Below are 19,777 nucleotides of genomic sequence, written 5' to 3'. Positions count from 1 at the left end.
GTGACACATCATCATTGAGCACCATTGCACTCCTTTTGCCCCTCCACCTAGATCAAGTGGTATCTCTTGATCCAGGAAGAATTTGAGTGTGCTCCAAAAAGGAAAGTCGCTTGTTTCTTTGTGCTCTATGTGCTCGTCACATCATGTGCACATTTCGACACAAGTTACACTCACATTTGAGCTTCGCCGACAAAACCACTTCCTTCATGCACATTCACCTCTATATCGACGCATCTAACCCAGCACTTAAAAGGAATAAAAGAAAAGGAATTATTTGCTGTTCTTTCATTGATCGACGATTGGTATAGATCTAGATCAGAGTAGACTAGATCGCCATAGAGGGGACACTTTGAATTTTTCCAAGTTGCCAATCTAAGCCATGCCCAAAATTCTCGATTAGTACCTACTCGGAGTCAGTCCATATGCTCACATACGGTTTCACATCATTACATTACCTGAAACCTTACATTCATCAGTTCAGTGAGCAGACTTCAAAGAGTACAGAGGCATTGTAGATTGTTTCAGTGGGCAGATAGCACTTGATTTCACACACACATGCCACCATTGTAAAGCCTATTCAGCTATCTCACAGCATCGTGCACATCATTTCAGCCTTGTAAAGCCTCTTGGCTATTCCCGACATCATTGCCACAAGCCTTGTAATATAGATCAGATTTTATATATTGCACTTCTATCTTCACCGACGGTTCAAAGATTTCACTTGGCACAGTCAGTGTATTTGCAGTTGATTCATACAGATATTTTCATGACACTTTTGAGTACATTTCTTGCACCATGTCTACAACTAGCAACCTCAATCTGGAGGCATCTGCTAAGTTAGACAACTCCAATTACGGTACATGGAAATATCTAATGGAGACCATTCTTGTACTTCAAGACAAATGGGAGTATGTTGATGGGTCTACACCTAGACCATTGGACGATCCAGCCACAAGTAGCTCTACTCCATCTGTTGTCACAACACCAGCAACGGGATCTACAACTACACAAACAGTTTTCGCACCAGTAGCAGATCTTGTCATTGCTCGAGAGCTCAGGCAGAATGGGATAAGAAAGACAAGTACGCTTAATATCTGATCAAGAAAAATGTGTAAGATGTCATGCTAGGACAGCTCAACACAATCAAGACATCGAAAGAAGCATGGGATATGTTTGCAGCTCTCTATGAGTCCAAGAACATATCCAGGATTCTCACCCTGAGAAACCAGATCAACCAGAGTTTCCGCAACAGCAGTGAAACCGGCCATGCTTATGTACTCTGCATAAAAGACTACAGCAATCAACTTGCAGCAGCAGAAGAGACTATGAACCCCGCAGAAATGGTTCAAGTCATCCTGAATGGACTAGGAGAGGGATACGAGAATCTAGTCCAGAGTATTGCCATTCAACGGCAAATTCTAACACTGGAAGAACTTCAGTCAGTTCTACTTGGTGAAGAACTCACAACTCAAGCTATTCAAGTACGTAAAAGTCATTCTAATGATCAGGCATTCACAGCTTCAGACAAAAGCAGAGGCAGAGGCAAAGGCAAAGGTAGACCATACCAGAAAAGTGGTTATCATCATCAACAAAATCAAAGTCAGCATCAACATCAACATTAGCATCATCCTCAGTAGTATCAAAATCAGCAAAGAGGAAATCATTCCAACCGAGGGAGATTTCAAGGACGAGGGAATGCATCCACCAACATGTCAAACATCCAGTGCAACTACTGTCACAAGTTAGGACACTATGAAAGAGATTGCCGCAAGAAGCAGTACGACCAAGGCAGTCAATCTAGCAGTAATCGAGGGAATTTTTGAGGCAGAGGAAATCGTCGTGGTGGACATTATAGTCACAATCATTTTGCAAATAAACATGGAAATATGTTTCTTGCAAGCGAGGAAATGCATCAGACTGATATAGTGTACCCAGACACTGATTTCAATCCCAAAGAGGACTTCAGCTATCAAGTCGACCAAGTGGAACAGGATCCTTGGTATATCAACAGTGGTGCATCATCTCACATGACAAATCATCAGGAATGGTTCACAGAAATGAAGCCATTAAGACAGAAAAATGTCATCTACACAGCAGACAATACACCGAATCCGGTTCAAGGGACAGGTGTTATCCCTATGAACAATTTCACTAGTATGAAAGGATTAGTGAAAGATATGCTCTATGTTTCGAAGCTCAGCAAGAACCTCTTGTCAGTAGGTCAAATGATGGAACACAACCACAGAGTCATCTTTGACGGTGATGAATGCACTATCAGAGACAAATCCAAAAGATGTTAACTAGTAGCAAAAGGTGTCAAGGAAGGACGCTTATACAGAATGCTAGCTATAGTACCAGATAAGCATGCCATGTCAGCTCAATCGCAACAGATGCCACTATCTGCAAAATGGCACAAGAGATATGGTCATGTCACCTTCAAGTAGTTGTTAGATCTCAGGAATCAGAATATGGCAATTGGGATTCCGAAGCTACAGTTTCTTGGAAAAGTTTGCGAAGCATGCTGCTTCGGCAAACAAAAGCGAACCAACTTTGTCAGAAGTACCTCTCGTGCACGAGGTATTCTTGATTTGATACATACAGATGTATGGGGTTATGCCCAGACCCGCAGCATCAATGGTTCACTTTACTACTTGACTTTCATCGATGACTACAGCAGATATTGTTGGGTCTACTTTCTGAAAGAGAAATCTGAAGTGTTTTCCAGATTTCAAGAATTCAAAGCCATGGTAGAAAACCAGACAGGCAGAAAGATCAAAGTCATGAGATCAGATAGAGAAGGTGAATACATGTCTTCATCATTCATGAACTTTTGCAAAAATCACGGCATTCGAAGACAATTCACATGTGCAGATACTCCTCAACAGAATGGAAGAGCTAAAAGGAAGAATGGGACTTTAGCGGACAGTGCTAGAGCAATGCTTAGTGAAAAGCATCTTCTGAATCAATATTGGGTAGAAGCAATAGCTACAGCAAACTACTTGCTTAATCGGCTTCCTACCGAACTGATACAAGGTATGACTCCTTATGAAGCATTCACTCAACACAAGCCACACATTGGGCATCTCCGCATATTTGGTTGCATAGCATATGCGAACCAAGTAACACTCTTTCTCTGATGAAGTGCTCTCTGACATCAATGTGCTTTGTCCTGGAGTGATATACTGGATTCTTGGCCAATGCTTGAGCCGATTGATTATCATACTATATCGTTGTTGGCTTTGACTCATCAAAGTAGTCTCTTTTTAACAATAGTCTTCTGAGCCATATAGCCTCACATGCACCTGTAGTGAGTGCTCTATATTTTGCTTCCAGTCGAGGACAAAGAAACAGTTGGCTATTTGTTTGACAACCATGATATAGCACCTTGACCAAGGAAAAATGCATATCCCTGTGTTGATCTCCTGGTCTCATGATCTCCGGCATAGTCACTGTCACAGTATCCATGCAACCGTGGATGACTTCCTCTGTATTCTATCCCAAACTGTCTTGTACCTCTGATGTATCTCAAGACTCTTTTGGCTGCATTCCAGTGAGACTGTTTTGGATTTGCCATAAACTGTGCTAGTGAGCTTACTGCATAATAAATATCTGGTCATGTGATTGTCAAATATATAAGAGATCCAATGAGTTGCATGTAGTATCTGTCATTGGCTGTAGGCTTTTCTAAATCTTTAGTAAGTTTCAAACTCTATTCCATGGGAGTGGCTGCAATCTTGCAATATGCCATATGAAACTTCTTAAGGAGACTGTCAACATACTTGAGCTGACTCATGAATGTGCTATTTGAATCTCTCCAGAACTCAATTCCAAGACAATAGTGCATAAGTCCAAGATCTTTCATGTCAAACTCTGCAGATAAGTCTTGTTGATGAAGCTATCCTTGCTTCTTATTACAATCAGATCATCTACGTACAAAAGTGCAATAGTAATGTCTTCCCCTTGAACTTTGTAGTAGAGAGTATGATCTGCATTGGATTTCATGTATCCCAGATTAGCAAAATACTTATCAATTCTGCTGTACCAACTTTTGGGTGCTTGCTTTAAGCTGTAGAGACTTTTCTTGAGATGGCAAACCTTATTCTCCCTTCCTGGTTCAACATAACCTGCTGGTTGTTGCATGTAGACTTTCTCGTCTAGATAACCATTGAGAAATGCATTCCTGACATCGAGCTGATACACATTCCATTTGCTGAGTGTCGCTAGTGATGCCAAGAACCGTATGGAATCCATCTTTGCTACTAGAGCATGTCTCATCATAGTCCTAACCATATTGCTGTGCAAATCCTTTTGCAACTAGTCTAGCTTTGTATCTTTGAATACTGCCATCTGGATTGTATTTCACTTTGTATACCCATTTGTTTGCTATGGCCTTCTTTCCTGGTGGAAGGTCGCATAATTCCCAAGTGTTATTCTTATACAAAGCATCCATTTCTTCATTCATAGCAGTTTGCCATTTTGGCTTGTCTACTGCATCTTCGAAGTACACTGGCTCTTCTGTAGCCATGATGGTAGTCATAAGAGCATAATTGGTGGTTTCCACTTGAATTGCTTTGCCTTTCTGAGCATATGTCAATCTGGCTAGAGGTCTGCGTTCCCTAGTAGACTGTCTGAGCTACTATGGCTCTGCTTGGGGTGTTTCTAGCAATTCTTGCTCTTCTTCATCAACCTGTTCTATAGATGACTGTGAAGTCGATGCTTCCATCTCCTGTGTAGGTGAGGTTTTCCATTCTGATTCCTCATCAAAGATTACTTCTCTAGAGATAATGACTTTGCGGTTGATGGGATCATACAATTTATATGTTGTCTAGTACTAAATAGTACTAAATAGTACTAATAGCGCCTATGCACTTCTGCAAAATAAGGATGATGAACCTATATAAACTCCAAGTAGTGGTTAGGATGTCATGCATACTGATTTGGGCTAAGCCTTTACTTGCAAACATCCTTCTTGTTTGGAGACACCCTAGTGTTGTTCTTCAAAAACAACATCAGAACTCAGGCAATCTCACTTGTGCCTCCGCAGCCCATTTTTTATGTCGACATGGTGCATCTTCAAAATTTCATGGTTGAGTACCAAGGGCTTTAGGGGGGCTAATGTGTTGGCAATCATGTGGAACGTAGCTCTCTTTGCAACTAACATATTAGCACTTTGCACTCCTTTGAAAACACCAAGTGATGTCTTCAAGTATCAACAATCGCCATTGATATTGACTCCTTTGGAAATTATGTCTTGTTCACAACCTCTTTCATGTCTGGATGTTGTATAATCCTGGTCAACATGTCTACATTTGCACTCAAGTCAAGTTTTTTGGTCACCTATGTGAAATGTCCCACAATTGCCAAGGTCATGTGTCACATGCTCCATTCGAATAACTTTAGTAGAGATGAGCAGGATTCGTCTTCAATTAGCAAAAGTGTGTTAGATGGTTGGGCTAATGGGATGACACCAGCATCAAACTCCATAGTTGCATTTGAAGTCGAATCATCCATCCTGCACACAACCTTTCAATGGCTACACTTCAATGATCTATCTTGCACACAAATAAGGGATTGAAAGGCTAATCTCAATAGCTTAATGAATGGTGACACCAAGTATTAATGAACTAATAAAAGCATGCTTGGTGAAGAAATATTACATATTGAAAAGAGAATATCACATCTGTTGAACCTTTTGGTGTTGATTTTGGATCACATCAAACAACAAGAATTAATGTCCTTGACTTGTGTGTGAGAGAGAGCTTAACAGGAGCTTAAGAGAGGTAGAGTGTAGAAAGGATCAAGGGAGGGACCTATGCAAGATAATGATAGAGGGATTGGAAGCTTGCAAGTGAGAGAGACAGAGCCTATGAGATAACGAGAGAGACTGGAGATGTCAAGAGAGATTGCACAAAGAGAGAGAGAGAGAGAGAGAGAGACTACTGGAGCCTGACATCAAGAAATAAAAAATCCTCATTGTAACCTTTTAGCCATTTAAAACCTAAAAAATTTCACTCAATGTCAAATTTCTATGGCAGGTAGCCTGAAGGAAAGTTTTCCTTCCTTTTTGATCCCTCATGAAGCAAGACATCTATCCCCATGAAAATCTAATGGTGTGAATCTTAGGGATTGTTTTAACTTGATAATTAAGCTACATGCTCCAAATTTGTGGTCCTAACTTCCTCCTAACTTTTGGATTTTGATGTTCCTCACATAAATTTGTAATCCTGATATGCTCATGGTTTTTGGGTAGAACAACGTGTTTTTCTACTTCACATAGCCGATGATATAGACCATTATTGACAAGATGTAGATCAAAGAGTTTGAGGATGGCGTCTAAAACATCATGGTGGAGGATGGTTGTATCCATGAAGATTGTATGAGGAGTAGTGGAGGTAGGGAATGGAGGATGTATGGCTACACCTGAGCTAAACAAAATATAGCATAGTATGTGTTTGCATTACTTGAGTTCTTTCGTGTAAAAAGATGCAAGGCATTCCTCTTCAATCATCCATAACTAAAATATTACAAAGACACCCTATGCACTCTACAGTGCATGAACTCTGTAGTAGTGACACCTCTAGAGAGATGGGATAGACCTAGCAAGCCAAAAACCCTAGTTTCACCAAAGACACCAAGAAGCTTATGATGAAAGTGAGTAGTTCGAAGGGTTCACCGATGAAAAATGGTTGAGATGCATGGTAAACAGAATCTACTAGACCTTACAATGGATCATGGACAATTGAAATATGGATGGACAAGCACCTGTTTACTGTCTATTTGCTAGCTACTCCCATAAGTGCTATAGATATTGATATGGGTTGCATTTGCTAGTAGGACATTTGCTGAGATGATGGATATCTGTTGCGAAAGGAAATGGTGTTTGGGCTCATAGATTGTATGCTAAAAATCTCACATAAGTTTTGAGAAATGATCACAACAAGCATTTACTTAGAAGCTAGAGTGATGCCATGTAGAAACTTCTGTCAATCTTTTTACTTATTACCGCAGCTTTGTAGAAAATTCACACACCCCACAAATAGATCCTCCACCCAAATTTTGCTTTATGCTTCCTTTTACAAATCCCTCACACTAATATGGGATTTATTTGGAATGTAAACATTGATCACCAACAAAAGATCCTTGCATCAGTTTGGCTTGCAGCCTTAGCATTCTCAATCTTGCTCTATTCTTGTGATCTAGAATTTGGATCATCTTTTTATAGAACACTACTAGATTCCCTACATTTCAACAAGATCCCATGCATACATCCACCTTTCTTGTAGCTCGTTGTTAGCTATTTGGTCATTGCCAAGTTGTGGCAATGATCCAAACAACTATCCATATGAATGAGTTAAAGTGTTTGTGTAACTTAGGTCATTGTTGGAATACATGATCCCTTGGTTTGTGCCTAGAGGGTATGAAACTAATTTCACAAAAGATAGGGTTAAGGTATTCTCAAGCAAGTGGCCTTGCCTTCAAAGATGCAAAGATAACAAGTGGCCTTGCCTTCATAGATGATGCCACAACAATCAACTATGGTGCTCCATGATGCAGAATAGTTTCTAATGAGGCTCGTGGCTCACAATGAAGCCATGGCTTTGATAGAAATTCAATACTGAACTATTGTAAACATTTAGAACTCACAAGATCCGATGCACATAATCAACAATTTTTCAAAAATCTTGAGGTAGAATATGATTATCTTGGGCCATATTAGTAGTTCGATACTGTAACTTGGGATTGTCCATATCTCTTAGTTTTACTTGGTGTTTCTCGCATTACTTGTCTTTTGGAAATCTTTTAGAAGGAAAGAAATTTTCCTACATAATATTGTGTGAGTACACATTGTTCTAAAATTAAAATTGAAAAATATACTTCATTGGTGAGTGTATCCTCCAATTTTTTGCTTTAAATCCCAACAATCCACCTATCTCTATCAAATTTATATTTTAGCACTGTTCAAGAATAATGGATAGTGTGTTTTAATATGTCTTCTACTTTGAATTTATGTTTCCATATTTATAGAAATTGAAAAAGGTCTACGTGACTGCTACGTGCAAGATATTGATTTCTAGAGTTGTAATATGAACATGACTGTTGACATTCAAGTAATTTGTTAGTGTCTTATCCATTCATGAGACTTGCTTGCAAGTCCAATTTCCATATTCTCAATATGGTATTCAATTCGAAACAAAAAAGATATAAATTACACCATAAAGGGGAACAAGAAAAGACCATTGGATTATAGACAAGTGTCTAAAAACTTCTTCCCCCGCTCTCACATGCATATTCTTCACAAGCCAATTGTTAATCCCAATGCATTTCTCCTTAGTGTCTCCTTAGTCAAGGAGATACGATAACTGCAGTAGGCTTTCATTTAAGTACACCATTTCTTTTTTCAGCGCATCACAAGAGCCTTTCATTTGGGAGAAAGATACCTTCCTTGCATCCTCAAGGCATAGAGAGCTAAAGGTATTTTCCTTATAGGAAAATGGTTGAGCCCCAAAATGGTTGAGCCCCATCAAAAGACGTTTGTTGTTGGCTACACCACTTTGTGAACGTTGAAGCTCTAGCCTGCGCTCAATACCATGCCCCGATCTCTGTCCCCTTCGCCTTCCGTTAGGGGCAGATGGAGACCCTCTCCTTCCCCTCCTTCCAGCCATCGACATCGCAAGAGCAGACGCGATCGTAGGAGCCGTTCTCCTGATCTTCATTCGCGCAGCAGGTGTGTGTGCAACAAAGTCGAGTGCTCCTTTAACCGTTGTATTGGTGTTGAGATTGGCTTGAGAAACCTTCTCCCCGGAGGCTTTGCACGGCATAGAGTAGAAGACAAAACCGGCACCCTGCATAGGAAAAATGATTTTACACAATGATGCTGCTGCTGTTGGGAGAAAAGTTGGAGTTTTTCAGGGTGTCTTGTACATGATGATCGTTTATTGTACCTGGGCTGAATTCTGAGGCGTTCTCACTCAGTAGCTGGTAACAAGTTTGATGGATGTGCCCATCTTGCCCTTCTCAGGTTTTTCTGTAGGCTGTATTCTGCGTATTTATTTCTTTAATAAATCGGGGTGTGGGAAGTAAGAACATTATTTGCGCCTAAGTGCACACGAGCTGTAGAAGAGCAATCGAGTGATTTGGGGTCGTATGAAACGTTGTTGGGCTGCCTGGTCAGGAAATACCAGACTTGACGTGATAAACTCGGAGCATGGGGGTAAGCGTAGCCACTCGAGTTTTGCAAATTTTGGAAATGGTATGAATCAGAGCATTTCTAGAAAGATTGTATAACAAGTCTTGCTTAACGAATCAGGAACATTTCAATTGACTTCGTGTATGGCTGTTTCAGGCGCAGAACTCCATCCCCAGCGCGTAGGAGGTCTAGAAGACTAAAAAGTAGGAGCCCGTCACACTCCCACTCAGGAAGGTCTAGAAGCCCAAGTCTTCTATCCTCGGAGAAGAGGCCATCCCTCCACAAAACTGGTGGAGCAGAGGACGCAGAGAAGAGAAAGTGAGTGCCACAAAACTTCTGCACCTAATTTTATGCTGATAGTATAAACAGGCTGAGCTCCAAGATGATGAACCTAAGCTACCTGCTCTCTCTCTCTCTCTCTCTCTCTCTCTCTCTCTCTCTATATATATATATATATATATATATGTATGTATGTATGTATGTATGTATGTATGTATGTACACACGCATATTCACCTGTTGGTCTGCTGTTACATTTTGGTCTACCTGTCCATTCTCATATCCGTGGCTATAGCTTGCTCAAGTTCCTAGTTTACAGTCTTTGATTTTGGGAGAGGCTGTTTTACTTGCCTAGTTTTTGAAGGACATTGCCACGATTGATTGCAAAGGTGAACATCTTGCCCCACCAAAACTTTTACTTCAACAAAATGAAAAAGAACATCTTCAAGTGTATAGAACGTCAAAATCCAACGCTATGTTATCAACAAGAAATATTCAATTGAGAAAATAGCAACTGCAACTCTGTTTTTCTAGGCAAACGTATGTGCTTTCTTTGGGGGATGCATAAACCACAGTCCGGCAAACTTTGCAAGCTTGTAAATCATTAAACCCAAATGTGGTCATATAACATACAATGGCAACAACTTGGATACATGGATTTTAATAGTGGCATCATTTCAAAAGATAAAACATTTCAAGAAAGTACGCTCAATTTAACTTTATAAGTGTGTGTAATCACAACATGCATTGTTCTATCTTTGCTCCTCTCACTAGACATTTATCCTAATGTTGGGTTATAGAATGCAAATGAGAATGCATGCAATTGTTTAATGAGCATAGGAAACTTCAAGATCATAGCGACATACAAACTTTGATGGCAACACGGAATCGTAATCAAAACACTCTTCTTATTGCAAAGAAAACTAATCTAGAGCCTCAACCGTACTCTGTGTTTTTGGCCGTTTACAAAACTCTACTAACGACCCTAATGAGCAGCTGCTCAAGCGCGCACAGATTCAGAGAGCCTCGAAGGCTCAGGCAAAGAGGAAGAGTTCATGCTTCTCGTGTGATCTTTGTAGGTACATTGTTGTCGCCTCACCGCTTCTCTGTATGCTGCCTCACGTAGAACCTCCTAGTTGCCTTACCACACGTTGCCCATGCATTGGGCCACCCACATGAGCCAATCAATCAATACCAGCTCAGATAGTCTCCCTTCACGTGCTCATTCATATCGACCTCAACATGAGGTGAATAAACCTTTAACCATGAACCTTAAAGAAGCTAACCATTCTCCCATAAGGATGATCCCAAGAGATTCCAACAATCCCTCCTTTAGCCGAATGGGAGAAGCACATCAAAAGAAATAAAGCAACTGATCACCAACAAAACTATTTGACCAAACCAAATCATGATCTACTCACTAAGAGCCGAGATCATCTAAAACAGCTGCATACTCACAAAAAGCCAATGCAGCTCTTAAGATTTCCTCAGCTAGAAAGCCCAATCTTATTCGTCAAAAATCGTTTCTACCAGGCCTGCAAATTCTTGTTTTGATGTAGATGCTTCAGTTAGACAAGCCTTTATCTTTTGAATTGTCCTTCAATAGTTTGTCTTTTTGTTTCTTGTAACATTGCTTCTCAAAATGTCCTTCTCGACCACAGTAGTGACACTCGCGACCAACTAATCTTTAATTTGATGAGTGTTTGTTATCTTTAGCTGTGTATGCGGTGTCTCCAAAAAATTTGTAACTGATCATCGTGCCTTTCTTCACTGAAGGAGAAGACCCACACAATCAAGGTAATTAGCATCTTCATCCAATCACAATACTCGAGCTGTTTCACTATACTTTGAAGGAAGACTTTTCAGAAGGATTGCCTTCTTATCATCAGTCTCGACCCCTGCACCAAGTTCATGCAATTGCCTCAAGAGTGCTTGCATTCGATTCAAGAATGTTCCCAGATTTTCATTTTTATCCATCTTCAAATCAAATAGTTCCTGCTTTAGAATTGCCTTCGAATGCTTCATTCATACACCAAATAATGTATCCAGAACTTTCCAGTTCTCTGTAGTTGATTTCTTTACATCAACATGGTGAAAATAATCAATCCCCAGGGCACGGTCGATTAGTCCTATGACTTTGTCGTTTCTCTGACTCCACGCTACTAAATCATGTTCATTATCCAGCTTCTTGTCCATACCTTGTACGAGACCCTAGAGCCCTTTCTACATCAAGTAGAGATGGGTAGCTGATTGCCATGTTGAAAAATTTCAACCATTGAACTTTACAAGAGAGCTGTCAGTCGATTTTTCCTTCTTCAAGTAATCCATGATGACGTTCAAGAACCTCTCATGATTGCTCTGAAGCAAGCTTCGGCCAACAAATTTATAGCTTCACGTTTCCTTCTGTGTAATCTACTACGGGGACGTCGACAAGCGGGAGAAAAGGATCTCACTGTATGTTTGAAAGAAGATGAAGCTTTCGACATGCACACTCCAGGCTCACTGCACCACCTCCCACAAGATCTCTGAAAACGAAGGCTCTGATACCACTGTTGGGTTATAGAATGCAAATGAGAATGCATGCAATTGTTAATGAGCATAGAAAACTTCAAGATCACAGCAACATACAAACTTTGATGGCGACAGAGAATCGTTATTAAAACACTCTTCTTATTTCAAAGAAAACTAATCTAGAGCCTCAACCGTACTCGGTGTTTTTGGCCATTTACAAGACTCTACTAACGACTCTAATGAGTAGCTGCTCAGACGCGCATAGATTCAAAGAGCCTCAAAGGCTCAGACAAAGAGGAAGAGTTCATGCTTCTCGTGTGATCTTTGTAGGTACGCTGTTGCCGCCTCACCACTTCTCTGCATGCCGCCTCACGTAAAACCTCCTAGTTGCCTTGCCACACGTTGCCCATGCATTGGGCCACCCACATGAGCCAATCAATCAATACCACCTCAGATAGTGTCCCTTCACGTGCTCATTCATATCGACCTCAACATGAGGTGAATAAACCTTTAACCATGAACCTTAAAGAAGCTATCCATTCTCCCAGAAGGATGATCCCAAGAGATTCCAACACCTAAGACTAGCTAAGTTTGCTCTGTCAAGCTTACGATGAACGATTGTCACATAGTGATATGCTTTGATATATACCCCCCACCCCCACCCCCACTCCTATTCCCGAACCCACCAATCACCATCACAAGCAGCTTATTTTCTTTGGTGTTTCTTTTGTTTTTAATGTTTGCCTTGGTTTGTCTTTTGTTTCCTTGTGTTAGCAAGGGTGTTTCTTTTGTTTCAATAAATAATCTCTCTCTCTCTTTTCTTCTTCTTTTTCTCTTTGTTGTTGTTTTCTTCCTTGTCAGTTTTTGTTGTTTTGGTTGTACTAGTGTTCAATGGGGATGTTATAGTAGCTAGTACTTGCTATGCGTGATGGAGTTTATGGTTTTCAACCTTATGAGTGACTATCATGAGATTGAAACTGCACTATGTTGTGTTTTTAGAGGGATGACTTTGGGAATGTTCTTGGATTCATCTAGGTATATGCTTTTGCTGTATTAGCGGACATGCAAATTTCACCTTGTGAAGTTTTTGGCCATGTTGCGGCTTGTTGGTATTGCGATAATTCTTTCCATCTTAAATGGTGTGTTGCCCTATCTAGATTTAGATGCTCGTTTGGGAGAGACTAAAATGAAATCGTTTAGACTTCACAAGCAGTTGTAGCTTGAATGAAGAGATTTTGGACTACTTTTTCTCCTTTAGTGCTAGCCTTAGCCTTCATCATGGTTGAGTCTGCCCTTCACCTGCGGAGTGTCGACAGAAACTCAGTACGAAGACTTTGTATAAAAGGATGCTCAAGTATGTGTGGGTGTGTGGATTTGTATGTGTGAGAGCATATTTTTATATTGTGGTCTACACCCACTGTGGGGCTCTGATGACGTCAGTGGGGATGTCATAGTAGCATAGTTTCCAAAAATGGTGTTTCGGTGGCCCCGAAACGGAATGGCATTTTCGTGTTGTTTCCAACGACATTTTCGAGGGGGGGCAATTTTTGCCCCAAATTTTTCACTTGCCTGCGCGGCCGCTGGTGCCGTTTCCTGCTGCTCCGCTCCCGCATGCTACTCCTCGACCCTCTCAGCCCTCTCTCAGCTCGCTCACCTCTCCTCTCAGCCCTCGCCCCTCCTCTCAGCCTCTCCCCTCAGTTCTCTCAACCTCTCCGCCCCCTCCTCTCAGCCCTCTTCTCCCTCACCTCTCCTCTCAGCCTTCTCATCCTACGCCTTACTTTATGAGGAGTTGACATCATCGACCCATACCACTCGCTCTTCCACCCGGTCTCAGAGGAAGAGACCGAGGGCCATATCCATCGCGTCCACTTCAGTAGGGTCAGAGGAGCACGATCCTCTCTTATCTTCATCTGAGCCTCACACTCAGGAGTCAGAGGAGACAAATGATAGCATGGATGCGGATGATGTTGAGGAGTGATTCTTGGAGCATGCATGATGCTTGTCAGATTTTTGGATCCGATATATCATATGGATCATGTTTTGTATTGGCTACAGCATAGACGATTTTGTCATGTCACATGTGACATGGATCATGTTTTGTATTTATGTTTATGAGGCTTCAGCCTAGGCCCCACACTACTTGTTATTTATGATCTATCATTTATGGTAATTGCTGTAGCGTGTGCTGCTTTGCCGAACTTGGAATCTTTGAAGTTATAAGTTATTGTGAAATTTGAAGATGTATGTACTTCTTTCAACTTTGTAATGTATGACATGTAATATATTTATTTATTTATTTATTTATATTTATATATAATTAACCTTAAAACCGAAACTCTGTTTCTACCGTTTCTTCCAGTGGCTGAAACTCCAAAACCCTGTTCCTGCCCATTTCCGTTTCCATGTTTCCGAAACTCCTAGGAACTATGCATAGTGGCTAGTCCCTGGTATGCGTGATGGAGTTTATGGTTTCCAATCTTATGAGTGACTATCATGAGATTGAAACTGCAGTATGTTGTGTTTTTAGAGGATGAGTTTGGGATTGTTCCTGGATTCATCTAGGTGTATATATATATATATATATATAGTCTTCTGAAACCCAAATGGCAGCTTATGCATGGGATTAATCAGAACATAAGCGTAGAGTTTCTCATTAAGTTATTTTTGTCTCTCTCTTCATCCTAGTTAAACCCGCTTCTTCCCTTGTCTCTACTTTGCTCCTTCACTCCTTCTAGATATTGAGAGACGCAGCCAGAGACACAGAGATGGACCAGGGCATGCACGATGGAGGTCCAGCCCATCACAGCCATATTTAGAGATCGCTCGAAGAGGGATTCCTATTCACATGGCTCGCCGGATACAAAGACGACGGAGACCACACCCCCCACCGTCGAGAGAGACGACCTGGCAGATATAGATACGAGATATATTCACAGGCTCATAGGAGGGCCTTCTTGGCACCGGGCTTTGTATTTCGATCTTGAATCTGAGTACTAGCTTTTTTTTACATTGGTTTTAGCTTAGTACATAATACTTTGCAAAGGGCCCCTGCGAGCCCTTTGCTTCAGCTCACAATGGCTTGTATGGGCTACTTTCTGTGATTGTACCTTGTCTCATAGGCCCGCGAGGCCTCCAGAAGGCGTAAATATATCTTTCTTTCTTTCTTTCTATACACATATAATATTCAGTAACCTTCATTCACATCAGAGAACTGTGTCAAATGGTTGTAACATATGGGGCATTTAGTCTTGCATTTGAGCAGCTTGAAGAGGAAAGGCCATAAGACAATGCATAGTGCTGCAGAGTGTAGCTACGGTCATGATTCTCAAGCATCTTTAAGCTTCTGCATTTCATTGGCTGTGCTGTAAAATCACAAATACTATTTTGATCCGTAAGCACTGCACAAACAGCTATTAATGACTGTTTATTTAAATGGAGTAGCTTTCAACTCTGAAAGTTTGACCTGGGAGTTTTGGGACACGTAAGATACCACTTTGCAGTATATTACTCTTTTAAATGGTACGTTTTGGATTTTTGATCAGTGGCTTTAGAATCCAGTTTTCTTGAACAGGACGAAGGAAGGAAATTTCAGGACTCTCTAGTCTTCACTTCTTTCTAAAAACCGAGTATCATTGTCATTGGATTTTTTTTAAATTTTAGAGTCCATCTAACCTGTACATGACACAGCAGTACATATTTTTGGTATGTATCGAGTGCTGCTCTGCATTCCAATGCTAACCATGTCATTGTTGAATTAGCATAAAAAGAAAGAGACATGGGAGATCCACAAATAGTTTCTGTGTATCAGGTGTTTGTTCTAAGAAACTTCGCTGTTCTTTATGCTATTTTCCATGTCATATTAAAACTTTATTTGCTGTTTCTTAGGCGACAGAAAGAGGAAGAGCTGAGACGTTTGGAGGAAGAGACAGCCAGGAGGGTTGAAGAAGCTATACGGAGGAGGGTCGACGATGCTCTGAATTCAGAGGAAGTGAAGCTTCAAATTCTGAAGAGAATCGAGGAGGGCAAGAAGAAGTTGTTCAAGGATGTCTTAAATCAAAACTTGTTGGAAAAGGAAGCAGCACTGGAGGAGGCAAGAAGAAAGCAGGTAAGACAGACCTATACCTGCTGTTGGCACAGTTTTTCCTCTGACTGCAAGGAGGGAAGAAGGAACAAACAAAAAGTGGACCGCTTTACATCGTTGTCAAGTTCATTACTGTATACTAACGGATTAATAGCAAGCAACAAATGTCTATCTCGTTGTATTTTACTTTTTTTGGTCTATCGAAACCAAAGGAGGATGCACAGGCAAGGATTATCTGGATGATGATCATGTACCCCAAGACACACAACAGTTTGCACACTGGATATGCATCAGGCTCATTCAGGACGCGAAATATTCAGTTTTAGATTTTCTTAACCACAACTTTTTATTGTTAAGACTATTAATATCACAGGCAAGCTCTGAACATTGTGGGTTATATGGCTGCAGGAGCAGGTGCGAAGAGAAAGAGAGGAGCTTGACCGGATGCTTGAAGAAAATAGACGAAAAGTAGAAGAGGCTCAGAGGAGAGCAGCTGTAGAGCAGAAAAGGGAGGAAGAGGAGAGGTTTAGAGAATTAGAAGCTTTGCGTCGTCAGAAGGAGGAAGCGATGCGAAGGAAGAAGCTCGAAGAGGAGCAGTTGTGCTCTGAACAAATGAAGTTATTTGGGAAAAGTAGTTCACAGTCAAAGATGCCTTTTGCTCTTGGCTTGAGTTAGAAGGTCCCCCAATTGTCTGTGACGTGCTAGCTGTTGTGAGATTCTACTGGCATGAAAATTTATTTTTCTTCAACTCAATGAATAGGTGGAGTGTAGGGTTGAGAAGTTGTGCTGCATGGCCTTATTCTCATCTTTGCTACAAGCTCTTAGAATTGCATGGAATGGTGAAGTCCCTCATCCTAAACAAACCTTGGTTAGTGCACATGGCTAAGAGATCACCTACCCCCCCTATTTGAAGGTCTAACCTCTCTCTCTCTCTCTCTCTCTCAGTAGCGTGCTTGTGCTATCTACCTAGTGTGGGAGCATTAGTGCTAATGGGAATAAGTCACACACAAAGACAAAGCTCAGTAGAAGAGCACTATTACTTCATCAGTTGTCAATCACCAGTTGCTTAAAGAATACAGCTGTATTTTGTCCACATTGATGGGGCTGGCTGGCTATGTTTGGCCAAAGATATAGAGGATGAATAGGGGCTGCTGTTTAGGCTGAATTGCTTAGGATGTGCTAGAAGAAGTTGTAGCTGTTGATGTTACACGAAGGCAACTTACGGAATTCAACTTCAGTTGAGGCTGAATTGCTTAGGATGTGCTAGAAGTAGTTGTAGCTGTTGATGTAACGCGAATGCGACTTAAGAATTCAACTTCAATAATTCACAACAGTTCTGGCATCTCAAACCAAAGACCAGTCTCATACTTGATGCTTGATATTCAAAACTAGCCAAGAAAAACAAACAATTTGATTGAAATAGTACTTGAATTGAAGGAGAGAGGGAGAGAGAGAGATATATTAACAAGCTGCAAACACTAGGGGCTAGAAATTGTGCTGCCCGAGATATAACAAGCTGCAAACACTAGGGGCTAGAAATCGTGCTCCCCCCCCTGCCCCCTCTCGGTGTTAGAAAATACCCAACAGAGGGTACACGCAACGGAAGACTTATAGTAATGCCCAGGAGCTCACACAGTGTGGTGTGGGTGTGGAATCACAAACTTCTTTACTTATGTGCATACAATAGGTGTGCAAACTCATCAATAGACAATGAACCAACCAGATAGAGAAACCACCAAAATATATATTTCCATCCACAACTATGGACACAATATAAAAGAGACAGATCCAGGGTCCCACCAATAATGTGGTCCTCTGATCTTACCACAAGGTCCTCCTCCTATCTACTGGCTATCTCTAGACTCGAGCCGGCGTGCTCCACCTCGAGCTTCTGTAGAGTTTCCTTCCAGATCCCTTCCACCTTGTTGTCTTTGCACCAGCCTGGGTGGGCAGCACTCTGAGCTAGGTCTGCAGCTCTACAGCTCTCTTGTCTCCTTCTAGATAGAGACCCACAAGTGGTTGATCTGCTGCTCCTCCTGCTCCCTGAACTGCTACTCCAAGTGATGAGAAGTGAGGCCTCAAGGACCTCCTTTTATAGGGTCCCAAGGGCTGGCAAAAATACCGACCAGCTTGCAGCAAACTAGCCGACCAGTCTGTGGTTGGTCTAGCCCTATAAGGGCTCACAACTGAGGGCTTTTGGCCCCACACTTCTAGGGACTTTTGGCCCTCCAATCAAGGCAGGGGCCCAGCCTATATAAGGCATGCCTACTGCCCACTGACAGCCCCAATTTGTTGCTCCACCAAGCCTGCTGGTTCTGCCCTCTGCCAGGCTCTGCCTAGCCACATGTCTTGCATCGTACTGCCTCGTACATGATGCTGTCCTAACTCGCCTGTACCGCGCCATCATCAGGGTCTATTGCAGGCCCTTCACTTGCCCACTACCCTCGCCATATGGCTTGCCATGCTGACGCCATTTGCAGGTCGCAATCCTGTGAGGTGTTGTCCATGTGGCAGCCTCCTCTTTCTTCTCTCTTGGGCACATCTTGCCCTAGGTCTCCCTCCCCCACGCACTCCTCATTTGGGGGCTTACAGATGGGGAGGTGACCTTTCCAACACCCCCTCTCACCGACACATCTTGGCCCAATGCCAACACGTCGATGACTATGCTCCAGTAACTCCCTGGTCATAGTCCTCTGGAACCTTTCGGTGTCGAAATCTTTTCCTGGCTTTTCATCTAGTGGCTCTTGCTCCACCAGGTCTAGTTTCGCTTCCGCACACCATCCCGGTACACAGGTCCATCTTTGGTACCACCTCCTTCAGTCACGTTCTCGCCTTTGAACTCGAGCAAGGTCTGCAACCAATGAATATTTCCAGATAACCTCGACCATGAACTCTCGCTGAGTTCTCAAGCAGGTACTCTTCTGGCTTCAGTACTCTTTGTCCATCACCTTCTAGCAATCTACATCCGAGATTTGAAGAAGCACCAATACTTTCCCTTCTACCTTCGAAGAAGGCCAATTCCTTCCAATCTCGTATCACCTGAGACAAATGAAGAGCAGAGTCTCTCCACAGCATGCTATAAAGGCTCAAATGCAAAATATCAAATACATACCAGACTGTTGTACTGCCTGAATGTTCGCTTTGAAAGCAAACTCTCATTGAGGCACTCACCAAGCGCTTGTGTAATCCTGTACTGTCTCCTTCTGAACTCCAGCATCCATCTGACCATGAGACCCCAGGGCTTTCCATGGAATCCACCCTCGTGTCAGTGTCAACAGCCACACACCTGGAAGGTGCCAAGCGCTCCATGCTGTCCTTCACCTTCACAAAGGCATCTGACTCCTCGTCGACCCACATCTCTATGTCAGACATCCTCGCTGTGATTTCTGGATCAACATATCTGACCTCGGTAGCACTCAATGATGTCACCAGGAACAACTCTTTGATTACCACATTTGCTTTGGCCTCTCCCTCTGAATCTGAGTCAGACTCCTTTTTGTTTTTCAGATCTGCCTTTTTCTTTGTGCAGTCCTGATTGCAAAATGTCCTGGCGTATCACAGTAGAAACACTTCTTCTTATGCTTCCTCTTCGAAGTCCCCTTGTCGTCAAAGTCGTCTTTCTTGGACTTGCCACCGTTAGGCCTGCCCTTTCCTTTGCCAGCAGAATCCTTCGCCAGCATCGCCTTGTCGTCTTTGTCCTCATTGTAGAGCTTCTCTCGA

The 19,777-nt window shown here is 42.0% G+C and overlaps 1 protein-coding gene across 2 annotated transcripts; it reads left to right on the top strand.

Annotated features, from left to right (window-relative positions):
- Window positions 1-8,510: 8,510 nt before the first annotated feature.
- Window positions 8,511-16,944, top strand: LOC147886160 (uncharacterized). 2 transcript variants are annotated; one of them, XM_087395631.1, is made up of 4 exons: window positions 8,511-8,725; window positions 9,344-9,505; window positions 15,862-16,081; window positions 16,466-16,935. In XM_087395631.1, the coding sequence occupies exons 1-4, from the start codon at window positions 8,589-8,591 to the stop codon at window positions 16,730-16,732; spliced, it is 786 nt and encodes a 261-aa protein (XP_087251757.1). In that variant the 5' UTR covers window positions 8,511-8,588; the 3' UTR covers window positions 16,733-16,935. The 2 variants fall into 2 exon arrangements, with proteins under 2 accessions (XP_087251757.1, XP_087251758.1); XM_087395632.1 differs by lacking the exon at window positions 9,344-9,505 and having other exon boundaries at window positions 16,466-16,944.
- The last annotated feature ends 2,833 nt before the right edge of the window (window positions 16,945-19,777 follow it).

The sequence above is a fragment of the Dipteris shenzhenensis genome, chromosome 24 (genome assembly GCF_047967505.1).
Source record: "Dipteris shenzhenensis isolate YYH24624 ecotype China chromosome 24, Dip_SZ_1.0, whole genome shotgun sequence".
Taxonomy (NCBI): domain Eukaryota; kingdom Viridiplantae; phylum Streptophyta; class Polypodiopsida; order Gleicheniales; family Dipteridaceae; genus Dipteris; species Dipteris shenzhenensis.
The sequence above is the reverse complement of the archived record's forward strand: the minus strand, read 5'-3'. Positions and strand labels throughout refer to the sequence as shown.

Excerpts from the sequence above, each read along its gene's own strand:
- LOC147886160 (XM_087395631.1), top strand. The coding sequence starts at position 8,589 with ATGCCCCGATCTCTGTCCCCTTCGCCTTCCGTTAGGGGCAGATGGAGA. Across the intron at positions 8,726-9,343 it reads GATCTTCATTCGCGCAGCAG|GCGCAGAACTCCATCCCCAG; the intron begins GTGTGTGTGCAA and ends TGGCTGTTTCAG. Across the intron at positions 16,082-16,465 it reads AGGAGGCAAGAAGAAAGCAG|GAGCAGGTGCGAAGAGAAAG; the intron begins GTAAGACAGACC and ends ATATGGCTGCAG.